Source organism: Mesoplodon bidens (assembly GCF_964165515.1).
Source record: "Mesoplodon bidens genome assembly, chromosome: 3".
Taxonomy (NCBI): domain Eukaryota; kingdom Metazoa; phylum Chordata; class Mammalia; order Artiodactyla; family Ziphiidae; genus Mesoplodon; species Mesoplodon bidens.
This window is the reverse complement of record NC_138178.1, coordinates 73,669,181-73,687,400: the sequence shown is the minus strand read 5'-3', so window position 1 is coordinate 73,687,400 and position 18,220 is coordinate 73,669,181. Positions and strand designations below refer to the sequence as shown.

Here is an 18,220-nt window from a genome sequence, read left to right as displayed (position 1 = left end):
GACCTGTAGCAAGTTACCTAACCTCCATATGATTCAGTTTTTAACGTGTGCAAAGGGGACAAAACAGACGCCTCTCCCTTACGACAAATTTAGGTGATTTACTATGTGCAAATGTCTAGAAGGGAACCTGGCACCTGGACAGGGTCCTGCGTGCCCTGTTCTTATCATTATCAGACATGGAGGAGGAAGAGAGGGGACAAGGGGACATGCATGCACTCAGGTGCTTTGAACTCGACCTGTGCAACAGCTGGTGGTGCTATTTACTGAGGGGGACGTGGGCTGGGAGGGGAGTTTGGGGGAGGAGAGATCGCACCTTAGGAACCGTCAGGTTTGAGGTGTCCAGGAGAAAACCAAGGGCAGTTGGCAGGACTATGCCCCTATAGGGGGGCGGGGACTTTATCCAGTTTTGCTTATCGTAACGTACACCGAGCAGGGTCCGTGGCCCTGAGTTAGGACCCTGTGCAGGTTTACTGAAGGCCCCGTGTTGGAGAGGCATCTCCGAGGAGGGTGTTCTCTCTCGGGTCCTTCTCCAGTTGCCCTGCCCCACGGGGTGTTGCTGGAAGACTTCCCTCCTGGGGATGTGTCAGAGCCCACAACCACCTGAGGTGCTGAGACCCACAAAACCCCTCAGCTGTCTACATGCGGTAGTCCTACAGCGTCCCCACTCCTCAATGATAAGATGTAGGAAAGGGACAAGGAGAGATGAAGTTCATGACTGCCAGTCGGGGGCCACCTGATAAAGTAGAGGAATGGAAGAAGGTTTCTAAAACAACTTTGGGATTTCCAGAACAGCCTCTTTATGGGGCCAATGGGCCTGGAGGGGTGGGGTGAGGACACAGCGTGGGAAATCCCATGGCAGTTCAGGCCAGGGTGGGGGGTATGTTCACTCAGCCCTCTGAACTCAGGGGTCTTTAGGAGCCTCCCATCACAAAATGCCCCTGGGCCCAGAACAGAGAAAGCAGCTGGGGTGGGGACAATGGGCAGAGCTGAAGCATGGTTGGGGGGGTGGGTGCACCTTAGGCGACGTCATCTTCATAAAACACAAAATCAGGTAGGTCCCGTGCAAGTTTTGCCTAACACATTTGCTCAGCATTGATAACATCTTATTCTTGCAAGGGTGCCTTCACCTAAACACAATCCTATTGTTGACCATCTTGGGACACAGAGTCCTTCCAGAGGTATTTAAAGGGGCAGATATTCCCCTACTATGACATTTACTGGGTGTCACCTGACCTGGGATGATGTACGTAATGTGCCAAAGGAGAGCAGTCCTTGGCCAGGGCACCTAAGCTCCAATCACAAACATGGAGCACCCATGACAGTCACAGCCTTTGCAAATTGTGCTCTGCACTTAACAAATCCTTTCTCCTCTGAGCCTCAAAGCAGTGCTGTGAGGTAGGAGGTAGGGCCTGTGGTCTTGCCCCTGTTCTTCTCCTGGTGCTAATATCAAGAGGGGCCGTGTAGTAAATACAGATCATGTACTTTACATGCATTCCCATGGATTTTTCCAATTTTTAGATGGATAGGAAGGTAACAGCTGCCTGTTGCTATAAAAAGTGGCCCTGGGGCCTCCCTGGTGGCGCAGTGGTTGAGAGTCCGCCTGCCGATGCAGGGGATACGGGTTCGTGCCCCGGTCTGGGAGGATCCCATATGCCGCGGAGCGGCTGGGCCCGTGAGCCATGGCCGCTGGGCCTGCGCATCCGGAGCCTGTGCTCCGCAACGGGAGAGGCCACAACAGTGAGAGGCCCGCATACCGCAAAAAGAAAAAAAAGAAAAAAAAAAAAAAAAAAAAAAAAAAAAAAGTGGCCCTGGGATTTGAAGCCTTGTCAGTTCTGGCTTTGAAGCCTGGCTCTTCCTACTATACCATGCCAGCTCCCTGTAATGGAGGAAGCTGAGGCCCAGAGAGAGAAGGGTCTTCCTTGAGGTCACACGACCAATAACCAACCAAACCAGGCCCAAATCTCCACACCACGATTCCAAACCCAGAGCTCTCTTCTTTGGGCGAGAGGTGGAACTATCTTAACATCATCACAGAGAAATGGAAAAACTGAAGCCACTATTAACCTCTCACCACTTAGCTAAATAGGTTTTCTAATCACCTACCCATCTATGATGGCAAATTTTATGTACCAACTTGACTGGCCATGGGATGCTGAGACTAAAAATTCTTCCTGGGGGTGTTTGTGAGGGTGTTTCCAGATGAGATTAGCATTTGCATTGGTGGACTCCTAGAGCAGTTGCCCTCCCCAGTGTGGGTGGGCATCACCCAATCCACTGAGGGCCTGATTAGAACAAAAGGCAGAAGGAGGCCTCACTGTTTGGGCTGCGACGTCTCCTCTCATCTTCTCCTGCCCTTGGACTGGGATTTACATCGTGGGCTCCCCTGGTCCTCAGGCCTTCAGACTCAGACTGAATTACACCTGGGCTTTCAGCTTGCAGGTGGCAGATCATGGAATTTCTCAGCCTCCATAACCATGTGAGCCGATAATAAATCATACGTATGTGGTTATTGGTTCTGCCTCTCTGGAAAATCCTAATATACCACCTATGCTTTTAATTAAGAATTCATTTCTAAAAGATTAAATACCTACCTACTATCTGTCAGGCACTCTGCTGGGTGCTGGAAGGAAAAGTTTTAAGAAGACAATACATAATGCCAATGCTTACAGCACTACCAGAAAATACAGTGTTCTTGACAATTGACTAAACTGTGAGCGTAAGTTTTCCTTTAATCTGGAGGTTCTCAACCTTGGCTGGTCATTGGAGTCACCCAGAGAGATTTGGCACATCAGATTCCTGGGCCCCACCTGCAGAGTTTGTGGTTTAATTGGTCTGGGATATACCTTGGGCATTAGAATTTTTAAATACAGGAGAGGTTTGCTAATTATTCATCAATACAATTTAATTGTAGATATAAACCATTTCCTTTTAGTCATAATTTATAACTTGCTCATTTTCAAAAATTAATGTGATGTAGCTGATGGCACACAAGATGTAAAACAGATTATTTAAAGAAACATTAAAAATGGGAAATTTCAAGAGAAAAGGAGAAAAAATAAACCCGTGATAAAGGAATTATTACAGTTAAGCATAAGATCTAGCCCTGAGTTTTTTGGAGCAAATGTGTAGAGGTAAACAAGGATTACGGTGTCATCACAGTCAATAAAAGGAAGCCTATGAGGAAACAAAACTAAAAAACTATTTTCTGTCAAACAGTTCTAACAGGACAGGTGAAAGATATTTGGATACAAAAGAGTGGAACCCACAAATGCTTTGTAACTTATCAACAGCCAGGCTGCTCCCAGATTAGCTCATAGCCAATTTGAAGGTCAGCCTCACTTTTCCGAAGGGCTGCCAGTTTCCCTGGGATAACCCTTGTCTAAGGCAGCCAGGAAGCAGGCCGGGAGGGATTCTCTTCCAGCTGGATGAGAAACGGTTCTACCAGGGCCCACGCAAGGAAGGGTAGCCAGCTCCCCACAGGACTTACTGCATCTCTGTTACAGAGAGAGTTCTGTTTGAGCTGAGATGCTGTCTGACGCACACAATGCCTGGCAACCTGGACCTTTGGTTCAAGTTCACTTTCCTTCAGCTCAAATCAACAGTGGGAGACAGACCCTGCTCTGCTAAGGCAATGCGAGCTGCAGTTTGGAAACCCCGATCCAGGCACCCTGGAGAAGGCTGGTCAGGGGGACTTACGGAGGGTTGTCGCATTTCCTCTGCCGGAAGCGGGCTCCCGTGCCACACGTGCGGCTGCACATGCTCCAGCTGCCCCACAGGCTCCAGTCTCCGTCCACGTGCTCCGGGATGGGCGTCTTGTTCACACACTCCCCTGCACGGCACCACTGAAACACAGCAGGGCAGCAAACCTGCTTACTCACTAAAAACTGAGATCCCCTCCACGTGAGAAAACACCACACCCCCGAAACCCAATTTTTGTAATTTACACAAAAGTAGACTATTTCGGGGTGTGTAAGTTTGCTAACTCTGGTGACATTCCTTCCACATTCAACCTGACACCGCTATGGCTCTGGGGTTTGGATTTTGCCCTAAACTTCCACGTGAAAGTGTTCAGTGGAGGTTCTCTAAATTCCCAGAAAAAGGATGAATTCACATGGCTCATGGAGAAACCTATCTTCTGCAAGCTGTTTAATGTGAGTCTCTTTCTGAAAGGCAGTATTTCCTGGCTCTGTAGTTTTGAACTTCAGGATTGGAATTGGTGCTTGGAGATGATACAGCTGGTGCCACGTGGGAGAACCTTGGCTCTTTCTGAGGATAAGAGAAAGCCAATCCTCTAAAATAATTTTCCAACGTATGTGGCACAAACCCTGGGGCAGGAGATGTGACTTAATGGTCCTGATCACAGCATCTCTTTCAGTTCGTACAATAAGACTAGAGAGAAAGCCTTAGGCTGTGGCTGCTGGTCCTGAACACCTCTCCTAACACTTGCCACTCTCTCCTGTTAATGAAGATCAGGCCGAAGACTGGCGCTCTTAACCACTAGTATTGTTCTCATTAAAATCATCTTATGACAGCCTTTTCTGCACGGCAAGTGATCCTGTTTTTCCATTTACGGTCTACTGATATAAAAGTTTTAAGTAAATTCACTCATGTGTCAAAAGGAGTTAATTTAATAAAAATATTGAGTAAATGATTCCTGTATAAGAAAAAAAGGAGAGAGCTGAACGTATCCCTCTGTGCCTTAAGTGGGCTCCATGGCATTTCTGGGGTGGCCCGGGGGTGCTTCAGGGGCCCCTGAGTGCAGTGCGGACCACCTTTCAGAAGAGGTGCCAATGTGCAGGGGATATGGGGTTGCCTGCTGGGGGCAGTGAGAAGCTGGGTTACCTTGTCTGCCCCACACTCTGTGCCATCCAGGGGAGGGTCCAGTTTGGTCTTGCAGGATGTATCTCCTTCCACCAGGCACCACAGTCCAGCGCACATCAGATGCTGCTGACAAGGGAAGGAACGTGACTGCTGAGAACTCCGCACACAGGTCAAAATGGGGCCGGAAGGTGGGGCCCCCTGACCGGTTTGGATTTGGGATTTGAAACATGAGGGGAAGAAGGAGGGTCATGTATCTGGATATCAAAAAAAATAGATGCATCATTTCAACTAGATCACTCAGCTCAACAAAATTCCATGCATTTACTCCTAGGAGGGCTCACCTCCTGGGGGTTGAGCTCAGCAGTTCCTGCACTAGCTATTGAGGGCCTAGGAGGCATCCGATGCAGGCTGGTGCCTGGGAGCCCTTAACAAGCAGATACATTCAATGTAGGAAGGTACAAGGCAGATTCCCACCGGCTGTACAGAGCGCATGGGAAAAGAACCTCAGCAACCAAGCCTCCTCAGGGTGGGCTCGCTCTGGACCTGAGGCTGGTGCAGCTGCTATGTGGCCTCAGGAGTGAGAACCCAACAGGTGATGTAGGCTCAGGGCTGCCCTGGGGTTGAAGAGGCAAACTTCAATTCTCCCTGAGGTCACCTGCTTGCTAGCTCCGCTGAGCCACCTGTGATTTCTTATAGTATTTCACCTAGACAATTTCTTACCATCCACGAATATACAATTAAAATAATTCTACTAAAACAGGAAAGAGCATTTAAAAACACAGACTCCCATTTTCCCATTTGTATTAATGGGAAACTTGGACATGGGTAAAGTACTCAGAATGAGACACTTTTTCAAAATAACTGAAGCAGACATGGCCGGTGTCCTCCCCATCTGCCTCGGTCTCCCCTGCAGGACTCAGGGCAGACACCGTCCCCCCACATGGCCTGCTGCTTCCCTGATCTGCCTGTTAGAAGCCATTATCTGGCCACGGAGCAACCCTTGACCACAAGGGATGGGAGCTGGACACCGGTCCCTCGGTGGAATGGCTCTGAGGCAAGGTCCACACATCTGGCAAGGTCCCAGGGGTGGTCTGTTGTCCGCCCATCAGTGCACCTTGCTTGATCGCCCCTCATTTCCCTGCCCCCTCACAGTGCTTCCTGGGATCACTTCCCAGATAAGCTCCTTGCACCCAAATCCTCGCCTTGTGGTCTGAAAATTGAGAACAGATGTACTTAAGGCTCTTTGAAAGATGCAGTGCTTCCGGGATGCCAGACCCAATCATGGCGACAGTGCCTGAGGGCTCCATCCTCCAGGGCGCAGCCGTGGACCGGAGGGTACACCTCAGGCAGGGTCCCCACGTACAGCTCAGGGCAGTCCCTGCGGGGCTCGTGAGGGTGTGAGGACTCAGTACAGAGGCCGGCTGTTCCAAGTAATCGCGAACATCTGCGCAGAGGAGACGCACAACTGTGCTGTCCAAAGTTGGAAAATGTTTAGATGTTGAAGGGACAGAAACAAAGGCGCAAAGGGAGGGAAAGCAGAACCGCAGGCTTGACAATGAGCTCAGAACAGCCCACAGCCCTTTTTCATTTTTCAAGTATGTCAGAACTGCTCTGTGCCCCTAAAGAAGCTGATGAGTCGAGTGGAATTTTGCACATTTGGGTTCAGAAAAGCCTCCACATTCCCATTATTGCCCGCCTCTCAATGGAGTGATAACAGGATGAGTGGCTGGAGCACAGCACCAGCTGGTCCCCATAAAGACCAACGACACCTTGTTAAGTGTGTGATTTCATGCACTTTGACCTAAGAGCTCTTCCAGAGCATGGTGTCAGTGTGTGGACATGTATTCATGAGACAAGGCGGGCCCAGGAGGTGAATTTATGGGGTAGGAGTGTTTAGGATTAGGAGACCTAATTGCCCCTTAGGAGAGAGATGAAGACAGTGGTGTGTGAGCTTTATAGACAGTGTTTTCTCGTAACTTTTCTAATCATCAAAGAAAAGGAGAATGAGGTCAGGCAAAGATTTCTTAAACAGAACAAAAAAAGTACTAGCCATAAAGGAAAAAAATTGATGAATTATACTATTTATTATACTATTATACTAATTATACTATTTAATATTAAATATTAAAATGAGCTGGAGTAGGGAAATGTTAAAATGAAGAACTTTTTTTTTTTTTTTTGGCTGCGCTGGGTCTTCATTGCTGTGTGCAGGCTTTTCTCTGGTTGCGGTGAGCAGGGATTACTCTTTGTTGCAGTGCGCAGGCTTCTCATCACGGTGGCTTCTCTTGTAGCAGAGCACAGGCTCTAGGTGCGCAGGCTTCAGTAGTTGCAGCACGTGGGCTCTGTAGTTTCGGCATGCAGGCCCCAGAGTGCACGGGCTTCAGTAGTTGTGGTGCACGGGCTCAGTAGTTGCAGCTCGTGGGCTCTAGAGCACTGGCTTAGTGGTTGTGATGCACGGGCTTAGTTGCCCCGCAGTATGTGGGATCCTCCCAGACCAGGGATTTAACCTGTGTCCCCTGCATTGGCAGGTGGATTCATAACCACTGGGCCACCAGGAAGTCCCAAAATGAAGGACTTCTGTTTATCAAAGACAACTGTAAGAAAGTGAGAGATGTTTGCAATGGGAGAGAGATTTGTAAGGCACAGAACCAATAAATATTTGTATCCAGAATATATATAAAACAAACCCCTAAAACTCCTACTGATCAATCAAGAAAAAGACCCAATAGAAGAATGGGCAAAAGATTTGAACAAACATTTCACATAAAAGGATATATAAACATATAGGATGGCCAGAAAACATGAAAAGATGCTGTTTCGTTAGTCATCAGAGAAAAGCAAATTAAAACCAACCAGCTAAGAAACAAAAACAAACAAACAAAACCAACCAGCTACCTCTTCACACTGACCAAAATGGCTAGAACGAAAGAGATGGAGAATACCAAGTGTCAGCAAGGATGTAAGAATATCAAGTGTCTCATAAACTGATGATGAGATTCTTAGTTCCACAACTTTGGAAAACTCTTTGACAGTACTTACTAAAGCTGAAGACATGCAATACCAGCAATTCCACTCCTAGGTTTGTATCAAACAGAAATGTGTGTGTACGTTCACCAAAAACATTGTTAAGAATGTTCACAGCCACAGTATTTGTATTAGTTCCCAAGATGGAAACAACCCAAGCACCTATCAACAGCGGAACGGGTAAATTATGGTCTATTAGAACAATGGGATACTATATGACTCCATTTATATGAAGTTCAAAAATGAGTAAAAGAAAACTACAGTGTTGGGAGTCAGTTTAAAAACAGACAACGAGGATGAGCAGAAGGTAACTGTAAAGCTGTAGCCTCTGACCTCAGCTTGGCCACCAGCATTGCTCTGTGCGCCCAAGCCAAGCAACTGCCTTTCTGTGATTCATTTTCACAGCTGAACAAATGGGGTGGACCACACCAATGCTTGTCACTGTGATGACTTCTAGATGGATAGCTGGCATTCACGTCACGCTTTACAAATGACAAAGTGCTCTGACGTCTGTCATCCTGAGGCTAACGACAGCCCTGGGAGGCAGGGCTTTCTCTATTTTTTCCCACTTTTTTTTTCTCTTTTTCTTTTTTTGAAGGAGATGAGTTTATTACTCATAGGTCCTGCAATAATTAGTAGCAAGTCTTAAGGGCTCACTCAGGGAGGCCAAGGCAAGATGCAGGCAGAGAAAGTGGCAATGCTTGGACTCATGCCTTTATTAGCGACCATAGGTGAAATTCTTTGGGTTTCCCCAGTTGAGTGTGTACTATTAAATTAGAACCAAAATGTGCAGTATTTTCTTTCTTTTTTAAAAAATTTTTACTCGAGTATAGTTGATTTACAATGTTGTGTTAGTGTCAGGTGTACAGTAAAGTGAATCAGTTATACATATACATATAGCTACTCTTTTTTAGATTCTTTTCCCATATAGGTCATTACAGAGTACTGAGTAGAGTTCCCTGTACTATACAGTAGGTCCTTATTAGTTACATATTTTATATATAGTAGTGTGTATATGTCAATCTCAATCTCCCAATTTATCCACCTCCCCTTTCCCCCCCAGTAACCATAAGTTTATTTTCTACACCTGTGACTGTATTTCTGTTTTGTAAATAAGTTCACTTGTACCATTCTTTTTTTTAGATTCTACACATAAGCCATATCATATGATATTTGTCTTTCTCTGTCTGACTTCATTCAGTATGACAATCTCTAGGTCCATCCATGTTGCTGCAAATGGCATTGTTTTGTTCATTTTTTTTTTTTCTGGTTGTGTTGGGTCTTTGTTACTGCATGCGGGCTTTCTCTAGTTGTGTCGAGTGGGGGCTACTCTTTGTTGCAGTGCGTGGGCTTCTCATTGTGGTGGCTTCTCTTTGTTGTGGAGCACGGGCTCTAGGTGCATGGGCTTCAGTAGTTGTGGCACACAGGCTTACTTGCTCCACGGCATGTGGGATCTTCCCAGACCATGGATCAAACCCGTGTCCCCTGCCTTCACAGGCAGATTCTTAACCACTGTGCCACCAGGGAAGTCCCTATTTTGTTCTTTTTATGGCTGAGTAATATTCCATTGTGTGTGTATATATATATCTTCTTTATCCATTCCTCCATCAATGGACATTTAGGTTGCTTCCATGCCTTGGCTATTGTAAACAGTACTGCAGTGAACATTGGGGTGCATGTATTTTTTCGAATTATGGTTTTCTCCAGATATATGTCCAGGAGTGGGATCGCTGGATCATATAGTAGTTCTATATTTAGTTGTTTAAGGAACCTCCAGACTGTTCTCCATAATGGTTATACTAATTTACATTCCCACCAACAGTGTAGGAGGGTTCCCTTTTCTCCACACCCTCTTCAGCATTTATTGCTTGTAGATTTTTTAATGATGGCCATTCTGACCGGTGTGAGGTGATAACTCATTGTAGTTTTGATTTGCATTTCTCTAATAATAATAGTGATGTTGAGCATCTTTTCATGTGCTTTTTGGCTATCTGTGTATCTTCTTTGGAGAAATGTCTATTTAGATCTTCTGCCCTTTTGATTGGGTTGTTTGTTTTTTTTGATATTGAGCTGCATGAGCTGTTTGTATATTTCCCACTTTTCCAATGAGGAGGCAGATGTTTGTGGACACCAAGGGCCCTGAGCTGGGTCAGAAACACAGGACTGGGAGTTTACTTATCAAGGTTCATATTCTGGTTCTTGACCCATGTGGTGCCTACACAGGTACATTCACTTTATAAAAACTGATCAAGCTCTAAACTTTGGGATTTATGTACTTTTCTGTATGCATATTATAATTCAATAAAACTATTAAATAAGTAAATAAATGCTTAGACGGTGATGTAAGGTTATCTGGACTCAACTTATCACAAGGTAAAAGCAGGGAAATCAGAGCTTCACAAGGAAATATAAGGATAAACCATAAGTGCAGGAAGTCATACCTCAAAGCAGGAGAGAGACTCTGCATGGTGAGCAGTCCTTGTAAGTTGGGACACACACACACACACACACACACACACACACACACACCTCCTCTAAGGAGAGTTTCTGATAGCCTGGAGGCAGCCCTCCTTCTCCCTGACATGAACATCCTATAAATAGCTGGTCCAGGAATAACTCAGAGGTGAACAATAGTAGAAAAGAAGCAGTACAGGATCTATACTAAGATACTGTAAATAAAAAAGGGAGAAGAAACAGGAGGGAGAAAGCAGATGAAGAATACTCATCAGACAATATGATCATGGAATGGCTAAAAATAATGTGCAAGCATAGTACTATTAATGTTTTAAAAACACAGCAATTGTGTCTTTTTCTTTGCATTTGCAAAAAGCAAATACACAAAACTAAGGGAAAAGACAGTCATATCAAAGGAGATAAAATATGAGCTATTAGAACTTGATCAAGAAATGTAACAGAAAATAAAATCAGATGACCAATGATAACTAAAGTGAAAGCAGCATAAAGAAAAGACACACTACTGAACACACAGGGAGGTACATGGAGTTGATGATTGAGAAAAAGTGAATACAATAAAAATAGAAATGAACAAATAATTCAAAACAATTAAGAGGAAATGACAGATATGGAAGACACATAAAGGAGAGCTGACATAAGCATAAGTAGGAAGCAGGCAGGATGGACTTTCTCTATTTTTCCACTTTTTCAGTGAGGAGGCAGATGATTGTGGAGGTCAAGGACCCCAAGCCGGGTCAGAAGCATGGGACTCCTAAAGAAGAGAACTAAAGTAATGTAACAGGAGAGGTATTTGAATATAAATTCAAGACCTATCCTGAAATGAAAGAAGATCTCAGACTCAGATTGAAAAGCAAAGCCCTGTTCCAGGAAAAAAGGCAAAGAATGATGAACACAGAGGCATGTCCCAATAAAGTTACTGGATCTCAGAGATAAAGCAAAAAGATATTTTAGGCAGCCAGCCCACCGCCCCCCTCCCCACCAAAAAAGAGACCAGGTCACAGATGATGGGAAAAGATATTAGGCTACAAGCACATTTCTCTACAGCAGCATTCACTGCCAGAAGGCAGTAGAGTAATGTTTAGGAAGACACAAGGAAACAAAATGTGACCCAATAAGTTACCTGCAACTGAACTGTTGCTCATGTATTTAGGTAACAGAAAAACATTTTTGAACATATAAAGAGTTAAATCCTCTTTTGGAGAAAATACTAAAGGATGAACTTCTGTCAACAAAGAAATGGATGAAAAACTCATGATAAAAGGATTGGAAGTGAGCACTGATCAAAGAATCGAACAAAAACAATGGAGGATTGAAGTTGGAGAACAGAACAGATGATACATCCCAGGTGAGGCAGAAATAATATTGATAAGAACAGGTTGGAAAAGAAGGTGCAGTGGGGTGGGGGCAATAGGAAATTGTCCATATATCCCATTTCGTCATCTTTTCCAGCTGGGGGAGGAGAAAACATAACAGATAAACATAACTGAGATATAAGAACTTTTAAAGGTAAAATGTTAACCACTAAGAAAAAGAATAAAATTGAGTGGTGGAGGGAATGGAAAGGAAGGGTTTGGAGGTGGAAATGCATTCATTTCATCATGTTCACGGAGTTAGGAAACAGTAGAAAATCTAAAGAGAAGTGTGCCTGAGGCACTTTTGCTTCCGGCAAATGTCAGAATAGATACCCTGAGGGAGGCTGGGCTGCTCCTCCACTATACAAATAGCAAGGTGTTGTAATAAAACACAATTCTTATTGCTGAGCTCATCAGAAGTAAAAAGAACTATTCAAGGAAGCAAATACAAAATACACACATGGCTATATTTATACCTACTTACAAACATATTCCAATCTGTGGTAAGCACATACAAGGGGTGCATTTCCCTGAGGGCCAGCGCTGATCTTGAAACTAGAGTTGGGAGAATAAGTTTTGGGCTGCTGGCAAGGTCACAAGCTCTACCTGAGACACCCAGATTAGACCACGGAATCTGGAAGACTGTTTACCAGTCCTAGAAGGATTGGTGGCATCTCCTGGCTTTCATTGAGATAAATACAAATTCTCCCTGAAGAAAAGCAACTACCACTCAGGCTCTCAGAATTTCATGGTTATCATCAATAAAATGTAAACTCACAATCAAGCATGGAAACATGAGTGACAGATGGCAGAAACAACAAGCAAAAGATTTAAATTCTCAAAGTGTTTTGATAACAGAGTTATCAGATACTGAATATACAATAACTCTATAAAATGTCTTAAAAAATAGAAGATGAGATTACATAAACAAGCTAGCAGCAAGGTACTATTGAATATGATCAGGCAAATTTGGAAAAAAACTAGAAATAACTTTAAAAAAATCAAATATATAATTGTTGAAGAAAATCAATGGTTTTGGGCACCACTGAAAGAGAGATTTAGTGACTAGGAAATAGATATGAAGAAATTATATAGAATGCAGCATGGAGAGAAAAGGAGGAGGGAAATAAAAAATGTGCGTTAAGAGATATGATAGACAGAGTGAGAAATACTGATGGATGTGTCTAATCATAGTCCTGGAAAAAGAGAAGAGAAAGAATGGGACAGAGGCAACATTTGAGAAGAAAATAGCTGATGTAGAAGATATACCATGTAGAATAAAGAGTTCCCTGACTTAGTGGTATGAGACAGTCTTCTAATATGGCCTCAATAACCCTGTCTCCTGATATTCATGCCCTTGTGTAACACTTTCCCCTTGGCATGAAACAACTGGCTTGCTTTTAATCCACAGAATGCAGTAAAAGCAATAGAATCTCAGTTTAAGCAACTCCTGGGTCAAAGGGAAAGTTGTAACCACAGTTGCAGATAAAGAAGAAAATAATAAAGGTGAAAACATAGATATCGTGACAAATGGAGTGCTTTAAGGAATATTCAGAGTCTCAAATACTCATATTAATAAACAAGAAGAAAATAAATTAAGTGTCCATTTCAAGAAGTGTGAAAGGGGACAATATAAATCTATAAGGAAACAGAATAAATTAATAAAGATAAAAGGAGAATTTTATTATTTAGGAAACAGAAAAACCATAGAAAAATATGGGTTGGCTCTTTTAGGGGAAAAAAATGACTGGATAAACCGTAATAATCATCCAGATCTCTCCATGGATGCTAAAAAGACATTTAATAAAATTCAATCACAATCTCTTATTAAAACTCTTAACAAAATAAAATATAAATAAATGGATATTTCTTTAACTTGATAAAATATCTATCTCATGGGGAAACATCAGAAGCATTCTTATTAAAGTCAGGAAGAAGAAAAGGGTGTCCATTATCACAACTGTTAGTGTTATTTTAGGTGAGAGAAAGCATTAGGGGCTAATATGGAGTTATATAACTAGAAAACCCAAATGACTCAACTGTTATAATCTCTAAAAGAATTCAGTAAGATGGCTAAGTATAAAACTAAGATACTGTAATCAAAGCTCTTTATGAATACAAAATACAACCAATTGCAAAGGTATAATGGAATAAAAGACCCATTAAATAGGAAAAAAAATTCCATAGGAATAAATATATTAAGAAACTTGTAAGATCTACATTAAAAAAAAAAAAAAACTTTAAAATTCCCCTGAGTCAGGGAGGGAAGTCATCTTGAATGGATGTAAAGGAACACTATGTAGAAAGACTTAAAGTATAAAATTATATATTTTTCCCTAAGTTAATCTATAAACTAATGTAACGGAATTTAAAATACCAATGTAATTTAGAATTAAACAATCAGATTCTAAAGACCATATGGAAAAATAAACAAGAAATAATAGCCAGTACAATTGTGAAAAAGCATATGTTTAGTGTATTAAAATATTTTATAAAGCCACAGTATGTAAATATTAAGAGGTACATGATTACACTCGTGGAACAGACTGGAAAATCCAGAAATATTAAAAAATATTTAAAAAATTAAAAAAATAAGACATACAGAAATTTATATTATAAATATGGCATTTCAAATTTATGGGGAGAAATGAATTATTCAATAAATGGTATGGAGCCATCTGAGTAGCCATCTGGAAGGAAAGTGAGGTTGGACCCCTACCTCACACCTTACCCTAAAATAAATGACTGCTGGATTAAGGATGTAAACATAAAAATTAAACCATAAAAGTACTAGAAGAAGCCATGAGAATTAAATTTACTTACAGTTTAGGAGCGGGAAAGACCTTTCTAAACATGGCACAAAACCAGAAGCCTTAAGAAGAGATTGATATATTTCACTTTACACGCACACACACACACATGGACACTTCTGCCTGACATAAAATATGATAAACAAAATAAAAAACAAATAAGCTGGAAAAAAAGAACATTTGCAACTCATATTTCAGCTAAAGAGCCAATTTCCTTAGTAATTAAAACTTCTAACAAATTACTAAAAAAATCAATAATACAATATAAAAAAGATTTAAGAAGACAGTTTACAGAAAAGAGAACATAACTTTAATTTTTTATATGTTTTTAATATATGAAGAAATACTCAAACTTATTACAAGAGAAATGCCATTCAACTTGCAACAGGCTCATTTCTTGACTGTTCAGATTGGCATAGCTCAGACAGACTGGGAGAAGGTGTGGGAATCGGGCACTTCCAAGTGGGGTTTGTGGGATGGTAAACAGATAAGCTTTTGCGGGAGGTCAATCTGGCAACATCTATCAACAATGGAGGCATGAACCTGATTTCACATGAAGTTCAAAGACAGGCAGACTAATCTGTGGGATCAGAAAGTAAGATAGCAATTATCGCTGGGGGTTAGTGAACAGAAGGGGGCTTTGGGGGGCTGCTGGAATTGTTGAAACGCTGTACTTCTTCATGTTGGTTATGCTGGTGTGTTCAGTTTGTGAAAAATGAATGTGACTGTACATTCATGATTTGAGCACTTTCTGTGTATTTCACATTGTGTTACAGGTGAATAAAACCACAAAAAAAAGGTGCAAAAATGACCTTTAACCCACTTCTAGGTATTTACCTTATACATTAATGGCTTTCAATTGGGGGCAATTTTGCACACACACCCTCCGCCCTGCCCCAGAGGAATGTGGCAACATCTGAAGACGTTTTTCAGTTGTCCCAAATAGGGGGATGCTCCTGACTTATAGCCAGTAGAGACTAAACATCCTACTGGGCACAAAACAACCCCACAACAAAGAATGATCCAGCCCCAGATGTCAATAGCGCTGGGATCAGGATACTCGGATGCAGATGAACTCAAAAGTAATAACAAAAGGAAAACCAGTAAGTTACAGTGGAGAAGACTGCAAGACACCCCTTAACCAAGTGACTGAGAGTAACAGCACCAGTAATAAGACCACAGCATCTCTGTGGTCTCCTCGATAATGCATAACCCCAATCCAAGCACCGAGAAAACATGAGACAAACTCAAACTGGTAGTCTTCAAGTGTCAAGGTCATGAAAGACCCAGAAAGACTGAGGAACTGCCACAGATTGGAGGAGACAAAGGAAACCCGACAACTAAATGCAAAATAGGACCCTGGTACAGAAAAAGAAGAATAGTGAGGAAACTGGTGAAATCTGAAATGTATGTTAGTTAATATCATACCACAGTAATTTCCTGACTTTGATAATGTAAGATGTGAACAGAGAAGGAAGCTGGGTAAAAAGTGTATACTTTCTGTACTATTTTTGTAACTCTTCTTTAAGTCTAAAATTACCTCAAAATAAAAAGTTTTAAAAATAACACAATCTGTGGTAAAAATATAAAAAAACAAACATGGGGCAACTCAATTTTCATTGGTATTAAACAACTCTAAAATGTACTGTTAAGAAAAAAAAGCCAGATGCACATCAGTATGGTAGCATGCTAATATTAGCATGAAAAAGGAAACATATAAATGGTTAATTTTGGATTTTATATCTTAGGCATATATTGATTATTCAGAAAGTAATTCTGAAAAGTCACACAGATAACCAACCAACCATCTGTGGTGGAGATGGTCTTTGTTGTAATTATTTAGTGCTCACAGTGCATATTTACAAAGAATTGATTAGACAAATTAAAAATGGCAAATGTGCCTTTTCCAGAGTGAATTCTTTCTTTTCACCCTCAGTGCCACTGCCTTGTTTTATCCTCTTCCTCTCTCAGCTGGACAGCTGCAATAGTTCCTCAGAGGTCTTCTTGACTATAATCTTTTTCATGCTCAACACACCTGCAAAATCTTCTGAAAACACAGATCTTGACTTAAACCATACATCACTCCCTTCAGGACTAAAACCCCTACGACACAGCTCCACATTTATTTAGCTCCTGCCCTGCACTTTTCCCTGTCTGCACCTGACTACCCGTAGTCCACAAGACACTCGGTGACCTCGCTGGCCCTGCTCCAGGCCCACCTCCCTGCAGGCTGTTCACCCCTACTGGAGACAGAGCATGGACAGCAAGCATGACCTGCTGCCTGCCCTCAAGAGAACTCAGGCCAGGGAAGGGACCAGGGCTAAATTATCTTAACAGAGAGCCAGGAAATCACCTGCCATATTCTTCCCCACCCTTGTGAAGTCTTTCCTCCTTTTCTCCATTCCCACCAGGAAGAACCCTGATGGGTTCTAAGAGTGCTCCAACCTAACTGGTCCTGTGGCTGACAGTCCCATGTGTCTCACCTCCCACCCCCTCACCCCTCGATCCTGAACTCCCAGGGGGCAGCAGCTGTGTCTTACTGCCTCCTCCTCTCATTAGCACACATCTGGCAGCACATGGTACAGACCCAAAGAAGACATGCTGAGTGAATCAACGAATGAATGAATGAACATATAAATTCATATGTCAAGCAGTGCAAGGCTTCAGCAGAGACAGAGAAAAGCTGACACATTCTAAGCATTTACCCAGCCCAGGCATCAGGCTAAAAGCTTTACCAGAATTCCTTATTACTACTCACACAACTTCATGAGACAGAAACTATCACTACTCACATTTTGCAGACGAGGAAATAGAATTAAGTGACCTGCCCAAGACGCAGGGCTGGAACCTGTCCTGACCCCAGAACACACTCTTACCCATTGGTTATACTGCCTATGGTCCCCAATTTCCTCTCCCCGCTCCCCCCACCTCCAATCTTGCATCCTCTCTGTCAGCCGGCCCTCAGAGCTCCTCCCTGTCTCTTATTTGCGGTGGAATGGACTGCTCTGTGCCCTCTGCCTAAGGTGTTTTATCAGCAAGCATTGTTGGGAAGCTTAATCTTTGGCTTAAATGAAATGGAAAGCCATGGGTCCAGTCCAAAGAGCAAGGAAAAGAAAATGGCTCCCTTGTTCTAGCATCTGTTACCTCACTAGCCACATTTAGGGTTTGCTGAAAGTCGGGCCGAGAACATTTTGCTGCAGAAGTCCTCAAGGCGCTGCATGACAAATAAGCCTGAGCTGAGCTTCCTTCCTTGGAGTACCATGGAAATGCGGGGAAGGTCTGAAGTTCCCAGGACAAAGACACGGCTGCTCATGCCTTCAAGGCTTTGTCGTTTTCTTCACCTGGTGGTCTCCTTCCTAAGTATTCTCAAGGTTATTTTGACACTCTTCATGCACTGTTTGAAGAGCAGCTCTGACTCAAGACAATACTGAAGGGAATGGTTATGTAAAAGCCCTCAGAAATCTGTTGGTGATAACATGAGCCAAAAGGGAGATAAAATGCTAAGAGCTGGATGAAAAATTATTCATCCAAAATTTCCACACATAACTACTGTGGTTTGAAGCCTTCCCCCAGGCCAGCGTGCCAGCCCCACTTCTGGAAGGCTGGTCACTCCTTCCATGTTCCTGAAGGTTGCAGAGACTGTCACCTGGCTGGGGACACCTGGGGGTGGGGGCTGCTGGGTGAGGGTAGGGCTGGGGCACTTGGCACTCAGCTGGCAAGGAGGGTGGGCAAGAAGTG

The 18,220-nt window shown here is 42.9% G+C and overlaps 1 protein-coding gene across 5 annotated transcripts in view; it reads right to left on the bottom strand.

Moving 5' to 3' along the window:
* ADAMTS17 (ADAM metallopeptidase with thrombospondin type 1 motif 17) overlaps positions 1-18,220 on the bottom strand; it is a 350,286-nt gene that overhangs the window by 126,745 nt on the left and 205,321 nt on the right. For 4 of the 5 annotated variants that reach the window (XM_081230164.1, XM_081230165.1, XM_081230168.1 and 1 more), the window contains 2 exons: positions 4,843-4,947; positions 3,697-3,842 (listed from right to left, as the gene is read on the bottom strand). In XM_081230164.1, coding sequence (XP_081086290.1) covers positions 3,697-3,842; positions 4,843-4,947 — 251 coding nt within the window. The remainder of the gene's footprint in view (positions 1-3,696; positions 3,843-4,842; positions 4,948-18,220) is intronic. The other variant, XM_081230166.1, reaches the window with a different exon arrangement.